The sequence below is a fragment of the Orcinus orca genome, chromosome 13, assembly GCF_937001465.1.
Source record: "Orcinus orca chromosome 13, mOrcOrc1.1, whole genome shotgun sequence".
Classification (NCBI taxonomy): Eukaryota; Metazoa; Chordata; class Mammalia; order Artiodactyla; family Delphinidae; genus Orcinus; species Orcinus orca.
The window spans coordinates 59,587,877-59,606,864 of NC_064571.1; the positions used below are offsets into that span (position 1 = coordinate 59,587,877).

General features: G+C 40.6%; 1 protein-coding gene across 1 annotated transcript; it reads right to left on the reverse strand.

Moving 5' to 3' along the window:
* Positions 1 to 11,971: 11,971 nt before the first annotated feature.
* Positions 11,972 to 13,237, reverse strand: LOC101284884 (receptor-binding cancer antigen expressed on SiSo cells-like). The gene has a single exon (XM_033418867.2). It carries the CDS (start codon positions 13,211 to 13,213, stop codon positions 12,413 to 12,415), a length of 801 nt encoding a protein of 266 aa, XP_033274758.2. The 5' UTR covers positions 13,214 to 13,237; the 3' UTR covers positions 11,972 to 12,412.
* Between the last annotated feature and the right edge of the window lie 5,751 nt (positions 13,238 to 18,988).

Below are 18,988 nucleotides of genomic sequence, written 5' to 3' on the forward strand. Positions count from 1 at the left end.
CCAAATTGTGGATCCAGGACACCTGGTGTTTTCTCTGCTAAAGAATGAATTCATCTCAGAGCCTAGAGCGTGTAAGTTTAAGAGAGTTCTGAAGTGACCTTATTTCTGTGATTGGAGGCCTTTTGGGTTGAGGGCTGGACATTTCATTACGGCAGAATCAGCAACGAAGCCAGCACTCACATCAACAACTCTTAAATGTGTCTCTATTGACCAATATTCATGTGAAAGCAAAGGCCAGACGAGAACAGTGTTAAGAAGATAAGCCTTGAGAAGGATAAATGTCAGTCACTACCTATAAGAGGTTCCTTTTTGTGAGCTGAAGATGGCAAAATGAAAGTAGATTTTGACGTTAACGGGACTACCCAAGAAAAAAGGTTTAAGGAGTCTTGCTCCACCCTAGAAAAGTCCAAAGATACTCTGGAAAAAAAAAAAAAAAAAAAAAAGAAAGAGGAAAAAGAAAAGAAAATGTAACAGTAGAATATATCTCAGTTGGAATACCAATTTTAAAATACAGTTGACCCTTGAACAACACAGGTTTGGACTGAACGGGTCCACTTACATTAGTTTTTTCAATAGTAAATACCACAGTACTACACGATCCATGGTTGGGTGAATCTGTGGACGCAGAGGAACTATGTACGGAAGCGAAGGGCTGACTATAAGTTACACGCAGATTTTCGACTGTGTGAGGATCAGTGCCCCAACCCCTATGTTGTTCAAGGGTCATCTGTATAGACCTAATTGTAACAAGAAATATGTATAATATCTTTAAAAACTCCAATAACTTCTATGTAAAAATATGAAAAGAAGAGACATTAACAGAAAAATGGACAAGAGTAGAACAAACACTTGCAAAGCAGGCTATCCAAGTTGCCAAAAATAAACAAAACATAAAAGGCAATAACAACTTTAGGAACTAGAAAAATGCATATTAAAATTACACAGTAATGATACTACATACCCACCCAAATGGCCAGAATTTAAAAGACAATGTCAAGTGTCGGTAATAACATGAATAACTGGAACTCATGCACTGTTAGTTCAATCATTTTGGAAAATCGTTCAGCATCATCTATTAAATGTATAACTTTGCATATCCTGTGGTCCAGCAATTTCATTCCCTAATACTCAACAGAAATGTGTGCAATAGGCATCTAAATTCTTATGCGTATATATTGACAACCCAAACTGGAAAAAACTCAAGTGTTCAATAGTAGCATGGTTCCATAACTTGTGCTATATTTATGCAATGAATACAATATAAAAATGAAACTCAGCAAACTGCAGCTATTCACAATCATTTGATGAATCTCACAAACGTAAGGTGGAATTTAAGAAGCCAGACATAAAAAAAAATATAGTATAAAGTCCAAAAACAAGCAAAATAATTTTAATTCTGGAAGTCAGAGCAGTGATTATTTTGGCAGAAGATGAGGAGTGGTATTAGGGAGGAGGTATGACTGTTACCGAACACAAGTTCGGGTGCCTGATGCAAAATGGGGCCAGATCATACTGAAATATCAGAGCTTGGAGCAGAGAAAGGTTTATTGCAGGGCCATGCAAAGAGAACAGGTAGCTCACGCGCAAAACAAAAACAAAACCAAAAACCCAAACTACTTCTCGAAGGGTTTTAGCAAAGCATTTTTAAAGGCCAGGTGAGGGAGGGGCATCCCAGGGTATGTGATCAGCTCATGCACAATTCTGTGATCGGTTGATGATGATCAATCCTTAGGCACCAAAAGGTCTGGGGGCTACGCGCTCATGATCATTAAGTAGTTAATTTCCTCCATTTGGCGGTGGTGTTTAGCATCTGAAAAACTCAGGAAATATGCACAAAATACTCTTATCTGGGTACTTCAGAGAGGAGCTACAGCAGAGGACAGGGGGGAGTGGTCTGTCTCCAGGAAGTCCGCATAGGGTCCTGCTCAGTTACATGACAGAAACATTTGAAATGCTGGTACTGCTCTATTTATCGACCTGGTGGTAGTTATGTGGGAATATTAACTTTGTGATAATTTTCTGGTCATTTTACTTTTCTCTATGTTTGCTATATTTTAATAAAAGTTTTAAAAATTAAAGACTTATGAAGGGATCTAAAAGATTTGCATAAATATAAATGCCCTATTTCTGTGTAGGAAAACTCAAAAACAATGTCAATTCTTCTCAAATAATCCCTCACTGCAATATAATCCCAATAAAATACCAACAGCTTTTTAGGGTAAGGGGAGGTCAGTAGATGATATTTAAATTCACATGAAAGGTAGAGAACAGAGTAGTTCAAGATATTTTAAAAGTTAAGAATAGTGATGAGATGATAGCTCTTCCCAGGTAATAGTGTCAAAAGAAAATGCAGAAAGCCTCACTTTATATGACTACTTTATTGACTGAGAAACAAATTGGTGAACAGGGAGACTTTAAAACCCAAAGTGCTAAGAAGCTAGGCTCTCAGCAGTTACAGCTCAATTTATAAAGCACAAATGAAGAAGTACATTGTTTTCTGTTGTGATTGGTTACTAGAAACTTACATTCCTTTTAGAGCAGTAGCACTGCATGATGGTACTTGCTTGTAGCCGACTGGCTAGGAAGTTGCAAGGTCATGCTGATGTGAAGAATGCTTAAGTTTTAAGGTCAGAGTCATCATTTTAGTGAAATCAGGACAGTTTCATTTTTGGTTAGAAGGCTATGGGTGGTTGGCTTAGGGGTGTTCTCAAATTGTAGCCTCTGTTGTTTTTGTTTTGTTTGTTTTGTTTTTAATCAGTAGTAAAACATTTGACAACTTAATAGTAAAATATAAAAATAAATATTAAATTTCTAAGTATATTAGATGTATTATAAAATCACAGTAATATAAACAGTTTGGGACTTGTAAATGAATACAGAGATTAATAAATTGAACAGAATTGAGAGTCCAGAAGTAGACTCAATTACATGTGGAAATTTGGTAGCATTCTAACTCAGTGGAGGAAAAACTAGATTATTTAATAGAACATATTAGAACAACTGTACATTCATTTCAGAAAAATATAAGATTCTTGCCTCACTCCCTGCAACAAAATATATTTCAGATACATTAAGAATTTAAATGAAAATAATATTAAAGCCTTAAAGAAAACCTATAAAACAATCACAAAATAAATATTTTCTAAGAAACATCAAATTTGAGTAATAAATTGGTATTTTGAATTACACAAGAACATTTTTTAATTTGTGTGGAAAAATACCATAAACTTCATAAAAATTAAAAACTGGGAAGAATATTTGCAGCAGATGGCAAAGGACTATATTCCTCAAAATAAAAAGAGCTCTTAAAAACCAATAAGGAGGGCTTCCCTGGTGGCACAGTGATTGAGAGTCCGCCTGCTGATGCAGGGGACACGGGTTTGTGCCCCGGTCCGGGAAGATCCCACATGCCGCGGAGCGGCTGGGCCCCGTGAGCCATGGCTGCTGAGCCTGCGCGTCCGGAGCCTGTGCTCCACAACGGGAGAGGCCACAACAGTGAGAGGCCCGCGTACCGCAAAAAAAACCAAAACAAAAACAAACAAAAACCAATAAGGAAAAGAGCATCAAGCCAGTAGAAAAAAATGGACAGAGACAATAACAAACAATGCATATAGGGCTATAAAACTATATTTATTTGTATGGTACTGGCACGAAAACAGACATATAGATCAAAGGAACAGGATAGAAAGACCAGAAATAAACCCATACACCTATGGTCAATTAATTTATGACAAAGGAGGCAAGACTATACAATGGAGAAAAGACAGTCTCTTCAATAAGTGGTGTTTAGAAAACTGAACAGCTACATGTAAAAGAATGAAATTAGTACATCCTCTAACACCATATCCAAAAAATAAAATGGATTAAAGATCTAAATGTAAGACTGGATACTATAAAACTCCTAGAGGAAAACATAGGCAGAACACACTTTGACATAAATTGCAGAAATATCTTTTTGGATCTGTCTCCTAGAGTAATGGAAATAAAAACAAAAATAAACAAATGAAACCTAATTAAACTTCAAAGTTTTGCACAGCAAAGGAAACTATAAACAAAATGAAAAGACAACCTACAGAATGGGAGAAAATATTTGCAAACGAGGCAACTGACAAGAGATTAATCTCCAAAATTACAAAGAGCTAATGCAGCTCAATATCAGAAAAGCAAAAATGGGCAGGAGATCTAAATAGACATTTCTCCAAAGAAGACATGCAGATGGCCAAAAGGCACATGAAAAGATGCTCAACATGGCTAATTATTAGAGAAATGCACATCAAAACTACAATAAGGTACCACTTCACGCTGGCCAGAACGGCCATCATCAAAAAAGTCTACAAATAATATATGCTGGAGAGGGTGTGGAGAAAAAGGAACCCTCCTACATTGTTGATGGGAATGTAAATTGGTGCAGCCACTATGGAGAACAGTATGGAGGTTCCTTAAAAAACTAAGAATAGAGCTACCATATGATCCAGCAATCCCACTCCTGGGCATATATTTGGAGAAAACCATAATTCAAAAAGGTACATGCATCCCAGTGTTCATAGCAGCACTATTTGCAATAGCCAAGACAGGGAAGCAACCTGTGTTCATTGACAGATGAATGGATACAGAAGATGTGAGAGATATATATATATATATATATATATATATACACACACATGCACACATGTATATGTATACACACACACACATACACACACACACACACACACACACACACACAATGGAATATTACTCAGCCATAAAAAAGAATGAAATACTGCCATTTGCAGCAACATGGATGGACCTAGAGATTATCATACTAAGTGAAGTAAGCCAGACAGAGAAAGGCAAATATCATAAGATATCACTTATATGTGGAATCTAAAATAATTATATAAATGAATTTATTTATAAAACAGAAATAGACTCATAGACATAGAAAACAACATTTTGGTTACCAAAGGAAAAGGGGAGGAGGAGGGACAAATTAGGAGTTTAACAGATACACACTACTACATATAAAATAAACAACAATGACCTACTGTTCCTTCCTATAGTACAAGGAACTAAACTCAATAACTGGTAATAACCTATAATGGAAAATAATCTATGTACATATTTGTATGTATAACGGAATCACTTAACTGTACACCGGAACTAATACAACATTATAAATCAACTATATTTCAATAAAAATTAAAATATATGTATGAATTCATAAATATATAATTCATGAATATATGAATTTATGTTTTTTACCATATTAACCATTTTAAGTGTACAGTTAACTAGTTTAAAATTCTTCACATATTTGTGAAACAAATCTTCAGAAATACTGACTCCATATACGAAATACAAATTAAAAGTAAGTTTTCGGGCTTCCCTGGTGGTGCAGTGGTTGAGAGTCTGCCTGCTGATGCAGGGGACACGGGTTCGAGCCCTGGTCTGGGAAGATCCCACATGCCACGGAGCAACTGGGCCTGTGAGCCACAACTACTGAGCTTGCACGTCTGGAGCCTGTGCTCCACAACAAGAGAAGCCGAGATAGTGAGAGGCCCACGCACTGCGATGAAGAGTAGCTCCCGCTCGCCGCAACTAGAGAAAGCCCTCGCGCAGAAACGAAGACCCAACACAGCCAAAAATAAATTAATAAATAAATTAATTTTTTTTAAAAAGTAAGTTTTACCAGTAACTTGGTCATGATCAATAGTTTGGTAATATACAACACTGATGAGGGAAACAGTTAATCTCATTTATAACTGATAGGAGTATAACTTAGTTTACTTTGAATGACAATTTGGCAATGTCTTCCAAATTTTAAATGCATAGACATTTTGATGCAGAATTTACATTTGTAGCTATTTATTTTCTGCAAGGATATATTTGTATATACACAAACTTATAAAATATATTTGGTTCAGCATTGTTTGTGGAACCTAAATATTGATAAATAAATCATGTCATATCTACTTAATGGAATCCTAAGTAGCTCCTACAAAGAATAAGCTTGATTTTTGTATAATGATCAGGAATAGCCTCCAAGATACAGTAGAAGGTACAGCATTCAACACTACCATTTGTGTTAAAAAAAATATACTGGCAGGGGATAAACAATAATGTGCTTAGATATACCGAGAATTTCTCTGGAAGCGTTCACAAGACAGTGGTTTGAGAGTTACCTCTTAGGATCAGGACTGGAATATTAAGGGTCAGGAGCACATAAGACCAAAACATGTGTTTCACTGTAAACTTTTGTACTGTTTGAAAGTTGCCACATCCATGTCTTACTAAACCAACTCTAAACCAATGGCAGCAAAACAAAGACACCCTGAAACAAAATAACTCTCTTGTCTTTGAATCTGCGAGTCTTACATCAGAGCATTTTTCCCTCCAGCAGAAGAGGGATTCCTCCTAGCACCTGGACTGCCTGACTTTTCTCAAAGAAGGAGATGAGGGTAAACCTCACTGTAGCCTTGTGCTGGGTGCCATGCTGTAAAATGGTTTCAGAACTCTCAGCATGAGAGGGAACATTACTAGGCAAGTCCAATAGTCTCTGAGCTCACCTCACTGAAGTAGGTTTGAGCAATTAACTACTCCATATGTCTGTCTTGTGTTCATCTGCAAATTAGGAATTTTGATAATGCCTGCCTATAACAGGGAAGAACAAATCTGACTCCATATTAGATCTGTTTTACTTTAACCTTTGTGCTGTTGCCTGTGCTTAGTCACGCTGGCTTTGCACCTTTCGTAAAAGAATGTTGCCTATAGCCTGAAATATACAGGATAGCCTATTCTTAGGGCTCTGACCTTTAAGAGTCCATTCATATAGAGATAAAAAGTAAGACAGAGAATAACATTTGTCTTTTTGGAGGTTTACAGGAACATAGTGACCTGACCTATGTGGACAGCTACGAGAACAAAGGATCCAACACCAACAAGTTTGCAACAACTAACCACCCGCCTCCCTCACCTTGCCTTTAAAAGTGCTTTCGAGAAGTTCGGGGGTTTGGGGGCATGAGCCACCCGTCTCCCTGCATGACCCTGCAATAAACCTTTCTCTGCTCCAAACTCAAATGTCTCTGTGTTTTGGCCTCACTCTGCGTCGGGCACACAAACTTGCGTTCAGTAACAGGCCTACTTCACAGGTGTGTATGATCAGATGAAATCACGTTCATGAAAATGCTTCATTAACAAATATTATCATGTATTTTATTCATTTAAGTCTCTGAAATAGTTTTCAAAAACATGAGCTTACTTGTACAACTAACATGTTATCTGACAGAAGTGGCACAGAAGCGCTTTCCTTGCTTGTGCAAATAAACCAAGAAAGGAACAGCTCATTATTCTCCCATCTTCTGTTAAATCCAACCTGAGTCATAACATTCTTAACTTTCATATGCGGTAGGTCTTTGCGGATGATCGTGTCTCCCCCCTCACACCTAGTGAGAAATTTCATACAGCCTCTCAGAAAATGACGTCGATGATTCATCCCTATTCCTTTGTATTCACTATTCATCTACCTCCTCAGTTTTTCCCAGTGACAGTTATCAACAGTTTTTAGGCTGTTTCAGATTTGAAATGTGACATTCGTGACTAGCAAGTGCCCTAGAGAAAGGACTCGTGACATGTTAATATTGAAGTAAATGGAGGTGCAACAAATGACCTGTTTCTCTTCCTGCTCTCACTCCAGGCAGAGAGATCCTTCTAAAACTTACCCTCTCTTCCTTTTCCTTTAACTCACACCAAGACCTATCTTTCCAGGTGCCAGTGGTCCCTACTCGGCTTCTGCTGGCTCAACACAGCCCATATCTGCCTTTGTACTAGTGCCACAGGCAGGTCATCCCAGGTTAATTCCCTACATGACTGAGTCCTCATACAGCATCATCCCTGTCTCTCCTCTATGGTGTGTACAGTTTCAAAAGCCGACTTTCATCAACTGTTCTTCTTGCTTCCCCTTGCCATCACAAATATTATGGTGAGGGTTTCTCTCCGAATTATCCCTCAGTAAAGAGGGGGTCACATTATCCACATTCTTAACAAACTGCGCACATCTATTAACTTTACTTGGAATAATGAAGTAAATGAAAGATGTTTACCTGAAATACCCACTATTAATGCTAGTTGGAGGTGTATAGAAGTCACATGATGGATTAGGTTGGAGATAATAAGGAAACAATACATCGAATAAAGATGTAGGAATCATTCCTGGGGTATGAGCTCATAATTGTGAGCGCTGGATGCCATTGTAAACAACTCTTAAAGATCATTTCAAAAATCAACATAATGACATGTTGTAGGTATCACAAACACACACACAAAAGAAACGAAGATCAAGGATACTGTCTTTTGAATGAGTATTTGTGACAAGGGATAATAAATGCCAGTGAAAACATCCTACACAGATTCAAAAGGGATTAAGTTTCAAAAAACTTCAATAGAAATAAAGATGGCATACTCTGGAAAACTGTTAGGTGATTCAAAAGTGGCTCTGTTGAGGATGATGCTCATGGTAAATATTTTATGTGTATTAAATAAAATTACTCACAGAACATGAGGGTAGAAAACTCTGTGTGACTAATTAATGCTTTATAAAATATGCTATCTTCGTAAGTCTGTATAAAGAAATTACAAATAAATACAATTTGATACTCATGTGCATTCTGAAAAGTTTCCTTATTATAATTGAACTTGTTTTGTGTGCCTGCCATACTTCCCACTGGGAAAATGGGAGACCCCTTGTGTGGAGTCTCCTCATACTTGTGTTTAGTAGTCATCTGAATCCCTCCCCACTCATGTATTCACAGGGTTGAGAAAACTGAGGCTCCAGGAGAGGGTGTTACATTCAAGACTCACAAAGCGTGGTTAATGGCACAGGTTGCACTAGAACCCAGGTTTCTACGTAGGTACCGTGCTCCTTTCAGTCAGAGAGGGAAAGCCCAGCAACATCACAGAGATAGGACCAAGTATGCTGGGAGTAGAGAGTAGTGAGGGCAGTAAATGGAGAAGCTCTATAGGATGACACGAAGAGACTAGACAAGTTACAAGACTTTCTTTTTTCCTAAAATAACTGTATTCTTTTTTTTTTTTTAACTGAAAGAGTAATACATATTATGGTAAACATGTGGTTTGGTTGTCTTTCTTCTGAGGACTAATTCTTCCCACTCCATAAAGTATTGTCAGGGATCTCTACCATGGAATTGTGCCCTGTGACAGGAGAGGCACATGACTTGGTTGGATCCATGAGAGACTCCCCCTCTCCTGAACGTAGCTACAAATCTACCTGGGTCATGTGACCAGGAGGGGCTATAACAGGGAAGAACAAGTCTGACTCCACATTGGATCTGTTTCTTTTACTTTAACCTTTGTATTCTATCACTTTCGCTACAAGTTAATAACTAAAGGGATGTTGCCTATAGCTTAAAGTATAAATAATGGCCCATCTCTGGGAACCCTGCCTCCCATGTGTGAGTGTTAAGCTAAAATACCTTTGTTGGGATCACAGAAAACATCCTGACCAGGCCCACCTGTGAATGGCGGCAGGAAAGAAGAAATTAACACATCCCCTCTGGAGTCTGGCTGGAACCAGGAAATGTTTGCAGCAACTTATTGCCTTTTTTACTCTTCACCTCTCCCTCTTTGTTCTGTAAAAGAAACTAGCCTCCAAACCCCGGCAAGATGGTTCTCTGGGACACTAGTCCACCATCTTCTCGGTCTGCTGGCTTTCCAAATAACGTCGCTATTCTTTGCCCCAACAACTCAGCTCTCGATTTATTTGCCTGTCATGTGGCAAGCAGTACAAGATTGGACTTGGTAACAGGGCCAGTCAGAATCATCTGGAGAAACTCTCTTTCTCCTGGAGTTATGGAGTGGAAATAACAAAGAGTAGTGTTGCCATTGGCCACGTCTCCCGGCCACATGGAGGAAGATCACCTTCAGTGGGTGGGAAGGAGGCCAACACTCAGAGCGAAACAGGGTCAAGAAATCTAATGAAGGACAACACCCTGCTTTGATTCACATGTTCTGGCTGTTGTGGAAAGAGTGTCCCTAGACTTCCCAGTCATATAAACCACTAAATTTCCCTTTTTGTTCCAAATCAACCAATAGTCTTACAAGTATATCAAGGAAAAAATAGACAATCAAAAGAAGAAAATAGACCCACACACCTATGGACAATTAATCTTTGACAAAGGAGGCAAAAATGTACAATGCAGAAAAGACAGTCTCTTTAGCAAGTGGTTTGGGAAAAGCTGGACAGCCGCATGCAAATCAATGAAGTTAGAACACACCCTCACACCACGCACAGAAATAAACTCAAAATGGGTTAAAGACTTAAACATAAGACAACATAAAACTTCTAGAAGAGAACATAGGCAAAACATTCTCTGACATAAATCATACTAATGTTTTCTTAGGTCAGTCTCCCAAGACAATAGAAATAAAAGCAAAAGTAAACAGCTGGGACCTAGTCAAGCTTATAAGCTTTTGCACAGCAAAGGAAACCATAAACAAAACAAAAAGACAACAAACGAACTGGGAGAAAATATTTTCAAATGATGTGACTGACAAGGGCTTAATTTCCAAAATATACAAACAGCTCATACAACTCAGTAACAAAAAAACAAACCACCCAATAGAAAAATGGGCAGAAGACCTAAATAGACATTTCTCCAAAGAAGACATACAGATAGTCAATAGGTACATGAAAAGATGCTCATCATAGCTAATTATTAGAGAAATCCAAATCCAAACTGCAATGAGGTACCACTTCACACCAGCCAGAATGGCCATCATTAAAAAGTCTACAAATAATAAATGCTGGAGAAGGTGTGGAGAAAGGGAACCCTCTTTACACTATTAGTGGGAATGTAAATTGGTTCAGCCACTATGGAAAACAGTATGGAGGTTCTTTAAAAAACTAAAAATAGAGCTGCCATAGGATCCAGCAATCCCACTCCTGGGCATATACCCAGACAAAACTATAATTCAAAAAGATACATGCACCCCTATGTTCATAGAAGCACTATTTACAATAGCCAAGACATGGAAACAACCTAAATGTCCATCGACAGATGAATGGATAAAGAAAATGTGGTATGTATATATATATACACACACACACACACAATGGAATATTACTCAGCCATTAAAGAGAATGAAATAGTGCCATTTGCAGCAACATGGATGGACTTAGAGATTATCATATTAAATGAAGTAAGTCAGAAAGAGAAAAGCAAATACTATATATATCACTTATATATGGAATCTGAAATATGACACAAATGAACATACCTATGAAACAGAAGCAGACTCACAGACATAGAGAACAGACTTGTGGCTGCCAAGGGTGGGGGTGGGAGGTACTGGGAGTCTGGGATGAGCAGATGCAAACTATTATATATAGGATGGATAAACGACAAGGTCCTACTGTATAGCACAGGAAACAATATTCAATATCCTGTGATAAAACCATAATGGGAAAGAATATGAAAAAGAATACATATATGTATAACTGATTCAGTGCTATATAGCAGAAATTAACACAACATTGTAAATCAACTATACTTCCATAAAATTTTTTAAAAGAGAGGAAGAAGAAGAAAATAGAAAGCAACCACATTCATTACCCAGAATGAAAACACACACACATACTCACATGTAGAAATACACTGTTTAATAAAAGATTTTTTTTTTACTAACAATATATGGCAAATATATTTTCATAGGAGACTTCATTGCTTTTGTCAACTCTAATACTAACCAGCTGCATAAGAATGAGCCATCTCTTAAAATCTCTGGTTATCAGTTTTTGCACCTGTCAAGGGAAGAATCTGGAAGTAGACTCCTAAAATCCAACAAGGTTGGAATAGGTAAGTGAGACCTTTGGATGAAATATTTTAAACGCCAGGTAGAGCAGTTTGGGCAGCAGTGAACTACGGCGGCCTCCTAAGCCACAGACGTTCTCAACTCCATTATTTTTTTTTAATATTTAAAATTACTTATCATTATGCACATTGAAGGAAAGCATTATAGACAGCAGAGTTCTTTCCCACCATAAAATTTACACCCATTTAATTAGCTAGAAACACTAGCTTGAAGAGGTACTGATCTGTTCCATTTGTGATAATTTCTCTACAGCAAACAATTGTCTTATAGTTGGAACATGTTGAAGAAAATATTAACTCACAAGTCTTTTTTTGTTGAGTCTCAATCACTAAGAGTTCAAGGGACTTTGAGAGAACCCTGGTGTCCTGCATGGCCTGATGAATGCATTAAAATCAAGCAGTGTATTTGTATTCTGAAACTACTCTTAGCTCCATACAAATGTTACTTGGGTTGTGGAGCTCATGTTTCTCGTACTGACACTATGACATCTGAAGAACATTTTGTCATGAAAGTTTCACACCAATTTTGTTTTGTTCTTTCTTCATTAGCCCCTGTGCGTCCTTTTCCAGTTTCTTCCTTTGCTGTTCTGCTGCTCTCTTTTCTCTCTCTTCTGCTGCCTCAGAACTTCTTTGGCTTGCCAGGCCGCATCTTCTTCTTCTTCCCATGCATTGGTATTTTCCTGCCAGGTACCCAAGTCACCTAATTCAGGAGACTGATGAATAAAAGGCATATCTTGCGTAACTGCTAGTCTACTAGAGAAACCCGTGCTACCATCTGGGATGCCAAATTTTAATGGTTCTCTCTTCTTAATAATGATTTTCTGGGTTTTCCTTATAGCTGGTGTCATGTCCTTAAAATAGTCAGGTTCCAGTTGTTCTAAAGCATTTTGCTGTGTTGCCACATTCCCATTCCCTCCTTCAATCTTTACACTTGTGGGTGCATCTTCATTCCAGGAAGCCCACTCTTCAACATCTGTCTGCTTAGGAACTGATGAATAATCAACTGTAGTTGGCAAAATTCTTTGGTCTCCACTTAATTTCCGTCCTCTGCCAGGTCTGCGTATTAATATCTTTAGGAATGAGAATACTGTTGCTAGGCAGGTACAAACTTTAAATAACCGAAACTGTGTGATACCCATGGTGAGAATCCAAACCTGCCCCTTCCCCTCCCCGCCCGCCCGGCGGAGGCTCCCAGCTGCTGCGGGCTGCGCGCGCACACAAGGCGCGCGCACGCGCACTGCTGGTCGCTTCCTCGAGCTTGCGCTCCGCCGGCTCAGTCCCAGCCCCGCTCGTTCAAAGCTGGGCGCGCGCTCTCTCAGCCGCCGCTGCTGCCGCGCAGCTGCCATAGCCGCCTCCTCGTCGGGAAACCCTCCCCCAGTCCCTCCTCCTGCCTCTCCTCCTTCGCCTTCGAAGGCGGCTCTCGGTAGTTCAACTCCATTATTTTATATTCTTTTTTTTTTTTTTTTTTAGCTCTTATAGCACCGTTTAAAATTTTAAGATAGTCCCCCAAACACAGCTTTATTTTCTTCCTATTTTCCTGTCATTTCCTGAAAATAATACATTTGTTTTTCTTATTATATGAAATGAGCCTTGTTATATACAAGCCACATATAGGAAGTTGTAGCCTCGGCTTCTGAAGAGGGGAAGCTATGAAAACCCATGACTCTTCCCGCTTCCGTGAACTTAGGGCCATGCTCTTATTTAAGATCCTCTAAATCCCGTTGACAGGACCTCACCCGCTGATATTGTGGGTTGCCTCGCATCTAATAATATCCTGGATCTGGATTTCCTTTCAGATGTTTCTAAATTTGATTCCCCTTCGTTTCAGCCACAGAGCAATCCCAGAGGAAAGGGCAAAGAAGGTTATGATCCTTTTTCACCCCCTGGGAATCTTAGAAACCCGAGAAGGGATTCTCCCAAGAAGGGACTCTTCAGGATAAAAGATCTCCCTGTGGGGAGATGACTAAACCCCTTTATCTGGCGTGTGGCATTTGTGCCTTCTTACGGTAAATTCCTTTAGGGACGTGATTTCTAACAGCCTTTCCTGGAATCGGTGGATACCGTCATGTACAACATACAACCTGAGAAGAGCAATTCAGACACAGAACTGGAGTCCATAAACAAATTAGCCCCCGTGTCCCTCTGCCACGGTCTCTTCCCTATCTGTGTGGCATGGTTTTACTTTGTCCCAGGCCGCGTTTCCTAACACAAGTGGTTTCATTTGGGTTAACCTCTAATGTTCCAGTCGCTTCAATGACATCCCATCATTATCCTTAGACTAGCGGCTTTTAAACATGATTTCTTAGCACTGGTCTGCAGGTCAACACCGAGATGTCCTGTGCCCCTCAACACTCAGTGGCTCCCACTTAGGGAAGGTAAGAAGAGAGCCCGTGCTGTGAACACCCTCCAAGGGCCCAGGCACACTGCTTGGCATTTATGTTCACTATCTTTTTTTTTTCTTTTTTTGCGGTACGCGGGCCTCTCACTGTTGTGGCCTCTCCCGTTGCGGAGCTCAGGCTCCGGACGCGCAGGCTCAGCGGCCATGGCTCACGGGCCCAGCCGCTCCGCGGCACGTGGGATCTTCCCAGATCGGGGCACGAACCCGTGTCCCCTGCATCGGCAGGCGGACTCTCAACCACTGTGCCACCAGGGAAGCCCTATGTTCACTATCTTACTTCATCATTATAACCATATAGTCTGTAAGTATTATCACTTTTTTTTTTTTTACAAATAAACCAAATCTCAGAGAAGTCATTTTGCTCTTGCACGTCACCATGTCACGTGGGACATGAAAGAGCTACAATTAAAGCCCTCAGCTCTGACTCAGATGAGACCAGAACCTTTCAGAGAAATCCCTAGAGGAAACAGGAGAACAGAGAGAAGAACTGTGCTTTTTCTTTTCCTCACAGACTAGATCTGTCACAGCTGATGAATCACAGTTGGTTCTCGAGTACCTGTTGACACTCTTTTGCTCGAGGCGTTGCGAAAGATGGGGTAAATTGAGATGGAGGGGGAAAAGGAGCAGGGAATTGGGGAGCCTCATTCGAGCTTCTAGATGCTGGTGGATCCTTCTGACCTATGACACACAAACCTGGGGGCCCCTCTTCAAGTTATTCTCCTGGGAGACTTGAAGACAAAGCTACTTGTCTGAGCTGAGCAGCTCTAGGCAGAGGAAGGACAGCAGGACTTTTGTCAAAGTGCCAAATGGATGGCCAAGAGGAAGATAGTAGCGATGGTATCCTCTGGAGATGGCTGGCTATTCACAGGCCAGTGTAGGCTTGGCTCTATTAGCTGTGAGGTGGGGATGTACATTAAGATACCAGTCAGCTGTGTGGCCCTGTGAAAGCCATTCTCTATGACTGAAGTAAAGCAAAAATTTGGTTTGGAATTCTTATCATCATCCCCTGACTCCCCAGCCACTACTACACACGTGTGCACACACCCGGACACCCACAAACACAGAAGCTTGATATCTTGCCTTTGGAATTCTCAGGATGCCATGCCAACCCTGCCCTGGGTAGTAATACATATACCTCCAGAACTAGGAAAAGGGCCTGGTCTTTAGCCTTCAAGAGGTAATGGGGAGGTTTCCTAGCACAAGATAATAACGTTTCCCTGCCTTCCAAGTCCTCGGTTGGCACAGGTAATCTTGATTCCCTACCCTCTCCCAGTGCCCTGGTGAGATGCTCAGCGAGGCTGTAATGGCAGTGGCTGACCCCAGGCTGTCCCGGCTGCCTGAAGGAAAATGTACTGCTCTTCTCACTTGCTGGAGATGAATGAAGAAAGTGTGTTACACACCAATATCAGGGGGAAGACTGACCTGAAGCGTAATCTGTGATACAGAGGAGGAAGAAGAGATCAAATGTAGCTAGTGCAAACTGAATTAGCTATAAAGGCGGAAGAAACCGCACAGCAGATCTTGAGAACAAACAAAGAAGAGCAAAAGGCAGAATTATAAACCAGTTTAACCACAAGAGTGAGGCTAACCAAGGACGCTGAGTGAATCAGACCGCGGAGGGGTAAGGCCCTGTTAAGGCTGCACTGGGCACACACTGCCCTGGCCATCACACATTCACCTATTCTGACCGGATTTAAATGAGAAAAATTACATGTGAATGAAAGAAACAGGAATGAGGGAGCAAAGCGGCACATGCTGCATCTTGGAGACTGTTCTGGGAAAGCAGTCCTTGGAGAAGTTTGCAATGAAAGCCAAGGTTACATAAAGGGGTTAACTTGCTCTCCGGAAGAGAGGCAGACAGTCCGTTTCTGCTGAGACGGGTCAACAGATACCTGTTTTTTCTGCTGTTTTGGTAGAGGTCATGGTAGTAATAAGTCCTGTTCCTGCATCCTGGCTAGCTTCCTGCAGCCTCCCACCACCTCATGGCTACAAATCAGCCCTGAGGGAATGCAGATGCTCACCCTGCGGTGGCCTCTTGTCTTTGTCCCGGGGATCAGGGCCCTCCTAGAGTGGGGTTGTAAACAAGGAGTCAATGAGTAGAACTGGCCAGAGATCACGCGGCCCGGGGGTTGTTTGAAGACCCTCACAAAGAAAGAGACAGGTTGGAGTTGGAAGGGTTAGTGACTTCTCTCAAGTAAGACAGCAGTCTGAGCCTTTGTTTTGGTTGGCCAGGGCCACAGATAAGAGCCTTTCCAGCATCTGAGGTCTTAGCTATGGAATAATGATAGCTTAGCCTGTTGTAAATAACAAGGGAAGGACCAGACTTGAACAGCTGTGGCCAAAGCTGTCTTCAAATAGATATCACCCACTTAGTATGGAACACCATGTGAGTGGTTTTATGTGTACATTTTACCTTTACATTCTCTATTAACCATCACAATAACTCCATGGAGTAGATACTATTTATTTTATGGATTAGGAATTTCAGATCAGAGAGGTTGAGTAACTTCCTTAAAGTCACACAGCTATCAAATAGCAGAGTTAGGATTCGAACTCAGGACTCCAAAGTCAATGCTACTCCCCCTGCTGTGTCTCCTGTTAAAAACCAGCTATACCCTCACCCTTGCCATGCAGAACCCCAAGGGTCTGTAGTCAGTATCCGTACCTTGAGCCAGACCTGGCCTTATTCTGGTTGATCTACACTTCTTAGTATAGTGTGTTAAGGATCCATATTGCATTTTATTGACTCCTTTCATAGAGACAGTGGTGTGCAAACTTGAGTGTAGATCAGAATCACTTGAAGGACTGACTCATTAAAGCACAGATTGTTGGCGCCAACCCTACAGTTCCTGATTCAGCAGGTCTGGAGCAGGGCCCAAGAATTTTCCCTTTTAACAAGTTCCCAGGTGTTGCTGGTCTGGAGACCACACTTTGAGAACCATAACACTCAGATAATGATGCTGGGGTCGGTGCCGGGGGAGACAGAGGGGTTAGTGATGTCCTGGAGAGGTTGGAGGGAAGGCAAAAATTCAGGCTGCAGAGCCTCAAACTGTTGGGGAAATCCAATGCACGTTGTAAATTAATGTGTGTTTGTTGTCTACTTTAAAAGTACCAGGACAGATTCTTGAAACAAGTAGATTTACACCTGCACCCTCACAAAGGGAACTATTTCGCATCTTCTGAGTCAGCCTCACATGAAAGTGGAGTAATTCTCTCACGCACTCTCAACTTTTATAGTTCCGGAGTCCTGAGGGATTGTTTTGCTGCTAATGCCTGTTTCTCTTCCATCCAGCGTCATTCTTTAAGAGTATGGTATCCGAGGAAGTGCCCCTTAAATGCAAACATGTTGAGAAGGTAGTGAGTCTATAAGAGGCAGTGAACATGGAGGTTAAGGGTGCAGGCCTTGGAGTCAGACATCCTGAACTTCAATTTCCACTCTGCAACGTATTTATTTATTCTTTATCAGATAAATCATCTGCCAATGAGTAAAGCAAGCGTTACAAAAATACGGAGCATTGTCTTACGGCATCGTGAGGTTAGAGTACTACTTTAAGAGAGCAGAGCATTCAAGGAGGAGGACACCAGAGGAAGGTAAATGATGGGGGCTGACGCAGGAGACATGCTAAATGTTAGACTCTGATGTCACCATGTTGCACAATATGCCTACAGCTGGAAGAGAGAACTCCTCTTATTTATGAATTAGACTAAACAATCCTGGTATTTATTTGTTTATGTTTTTCCTTTCTGGAATTGACGATCAATCCGCATTACCTAAATCAGAAAGTTCTCAGATTTCTTTCCCTCCAAATAATATTTAGGGGAGTTAAGTGTAAATGAAAATGAAGCAGATGGATTAAATTGCCACTTAAGTACACAGAGGCTTGAGAAGCAAATGGAAAAGGCGATTAGCCAAATTCCCATTCTGAGTTCACCGAACCTGAAACACTTGAAAAGGTATTTGCCAGGTGAAACACCCCCAAAATGCAGCTGCAGCTCTACAGACTCCAAGCCCTCTGTCCCTGGTCTCCCAGAGTCCCCACCTGCCACTCACCTCACTCTGTTTTCACCAAAAGCCATACAGACAAGCAGTGAACTTGAGAACATATTCCAATTATTACTATTCTTTTAACAATGAAACCGCTCTAAAAACTCTCTGCTTTTGAAACTGGCCTTCAACCTTACTTATAACTTTTGCCACTGAAAAGCACAGAAACAGATCAAGGTGAATGACTATATGGGTTTGAAATCCACTATCGATGTATTTATTCATGTAATTGGCAGGTATATACCAGGCAACTGCAATGTGGAATGAATGAATGAATATGCAAGTATTGTGTCCTAACTCAGACAATCAGACAGCAGGATGTGTGACATCCCTCAAAGACATTATACTTTAGAAAGGGAAGTAAAACTCACACACACACACACACACACACACACACACACACACCCAGATGAAAAGAAGGATAGTATCCATTTGTAGCCAAAAAGACGGATTACAGGAGTTTAGCAAGCAGAGTCCAGAGAGCAGCAAATTTAAGTAGAGACTATGAAAGAGATCTGAATTCTCAGCTTGGCCTTACCACTCACTAGCTGTTTCTGCCTGGCAAGTCACTCTGGGCCTCGGTCTCCCCACCTATGTGTAGTTGGAATAGATTCATTTCCTAGCATTAGCACCCTTTTCATTTTTTGTAAATGAAATCTTCACACAGAATTCCAGTAT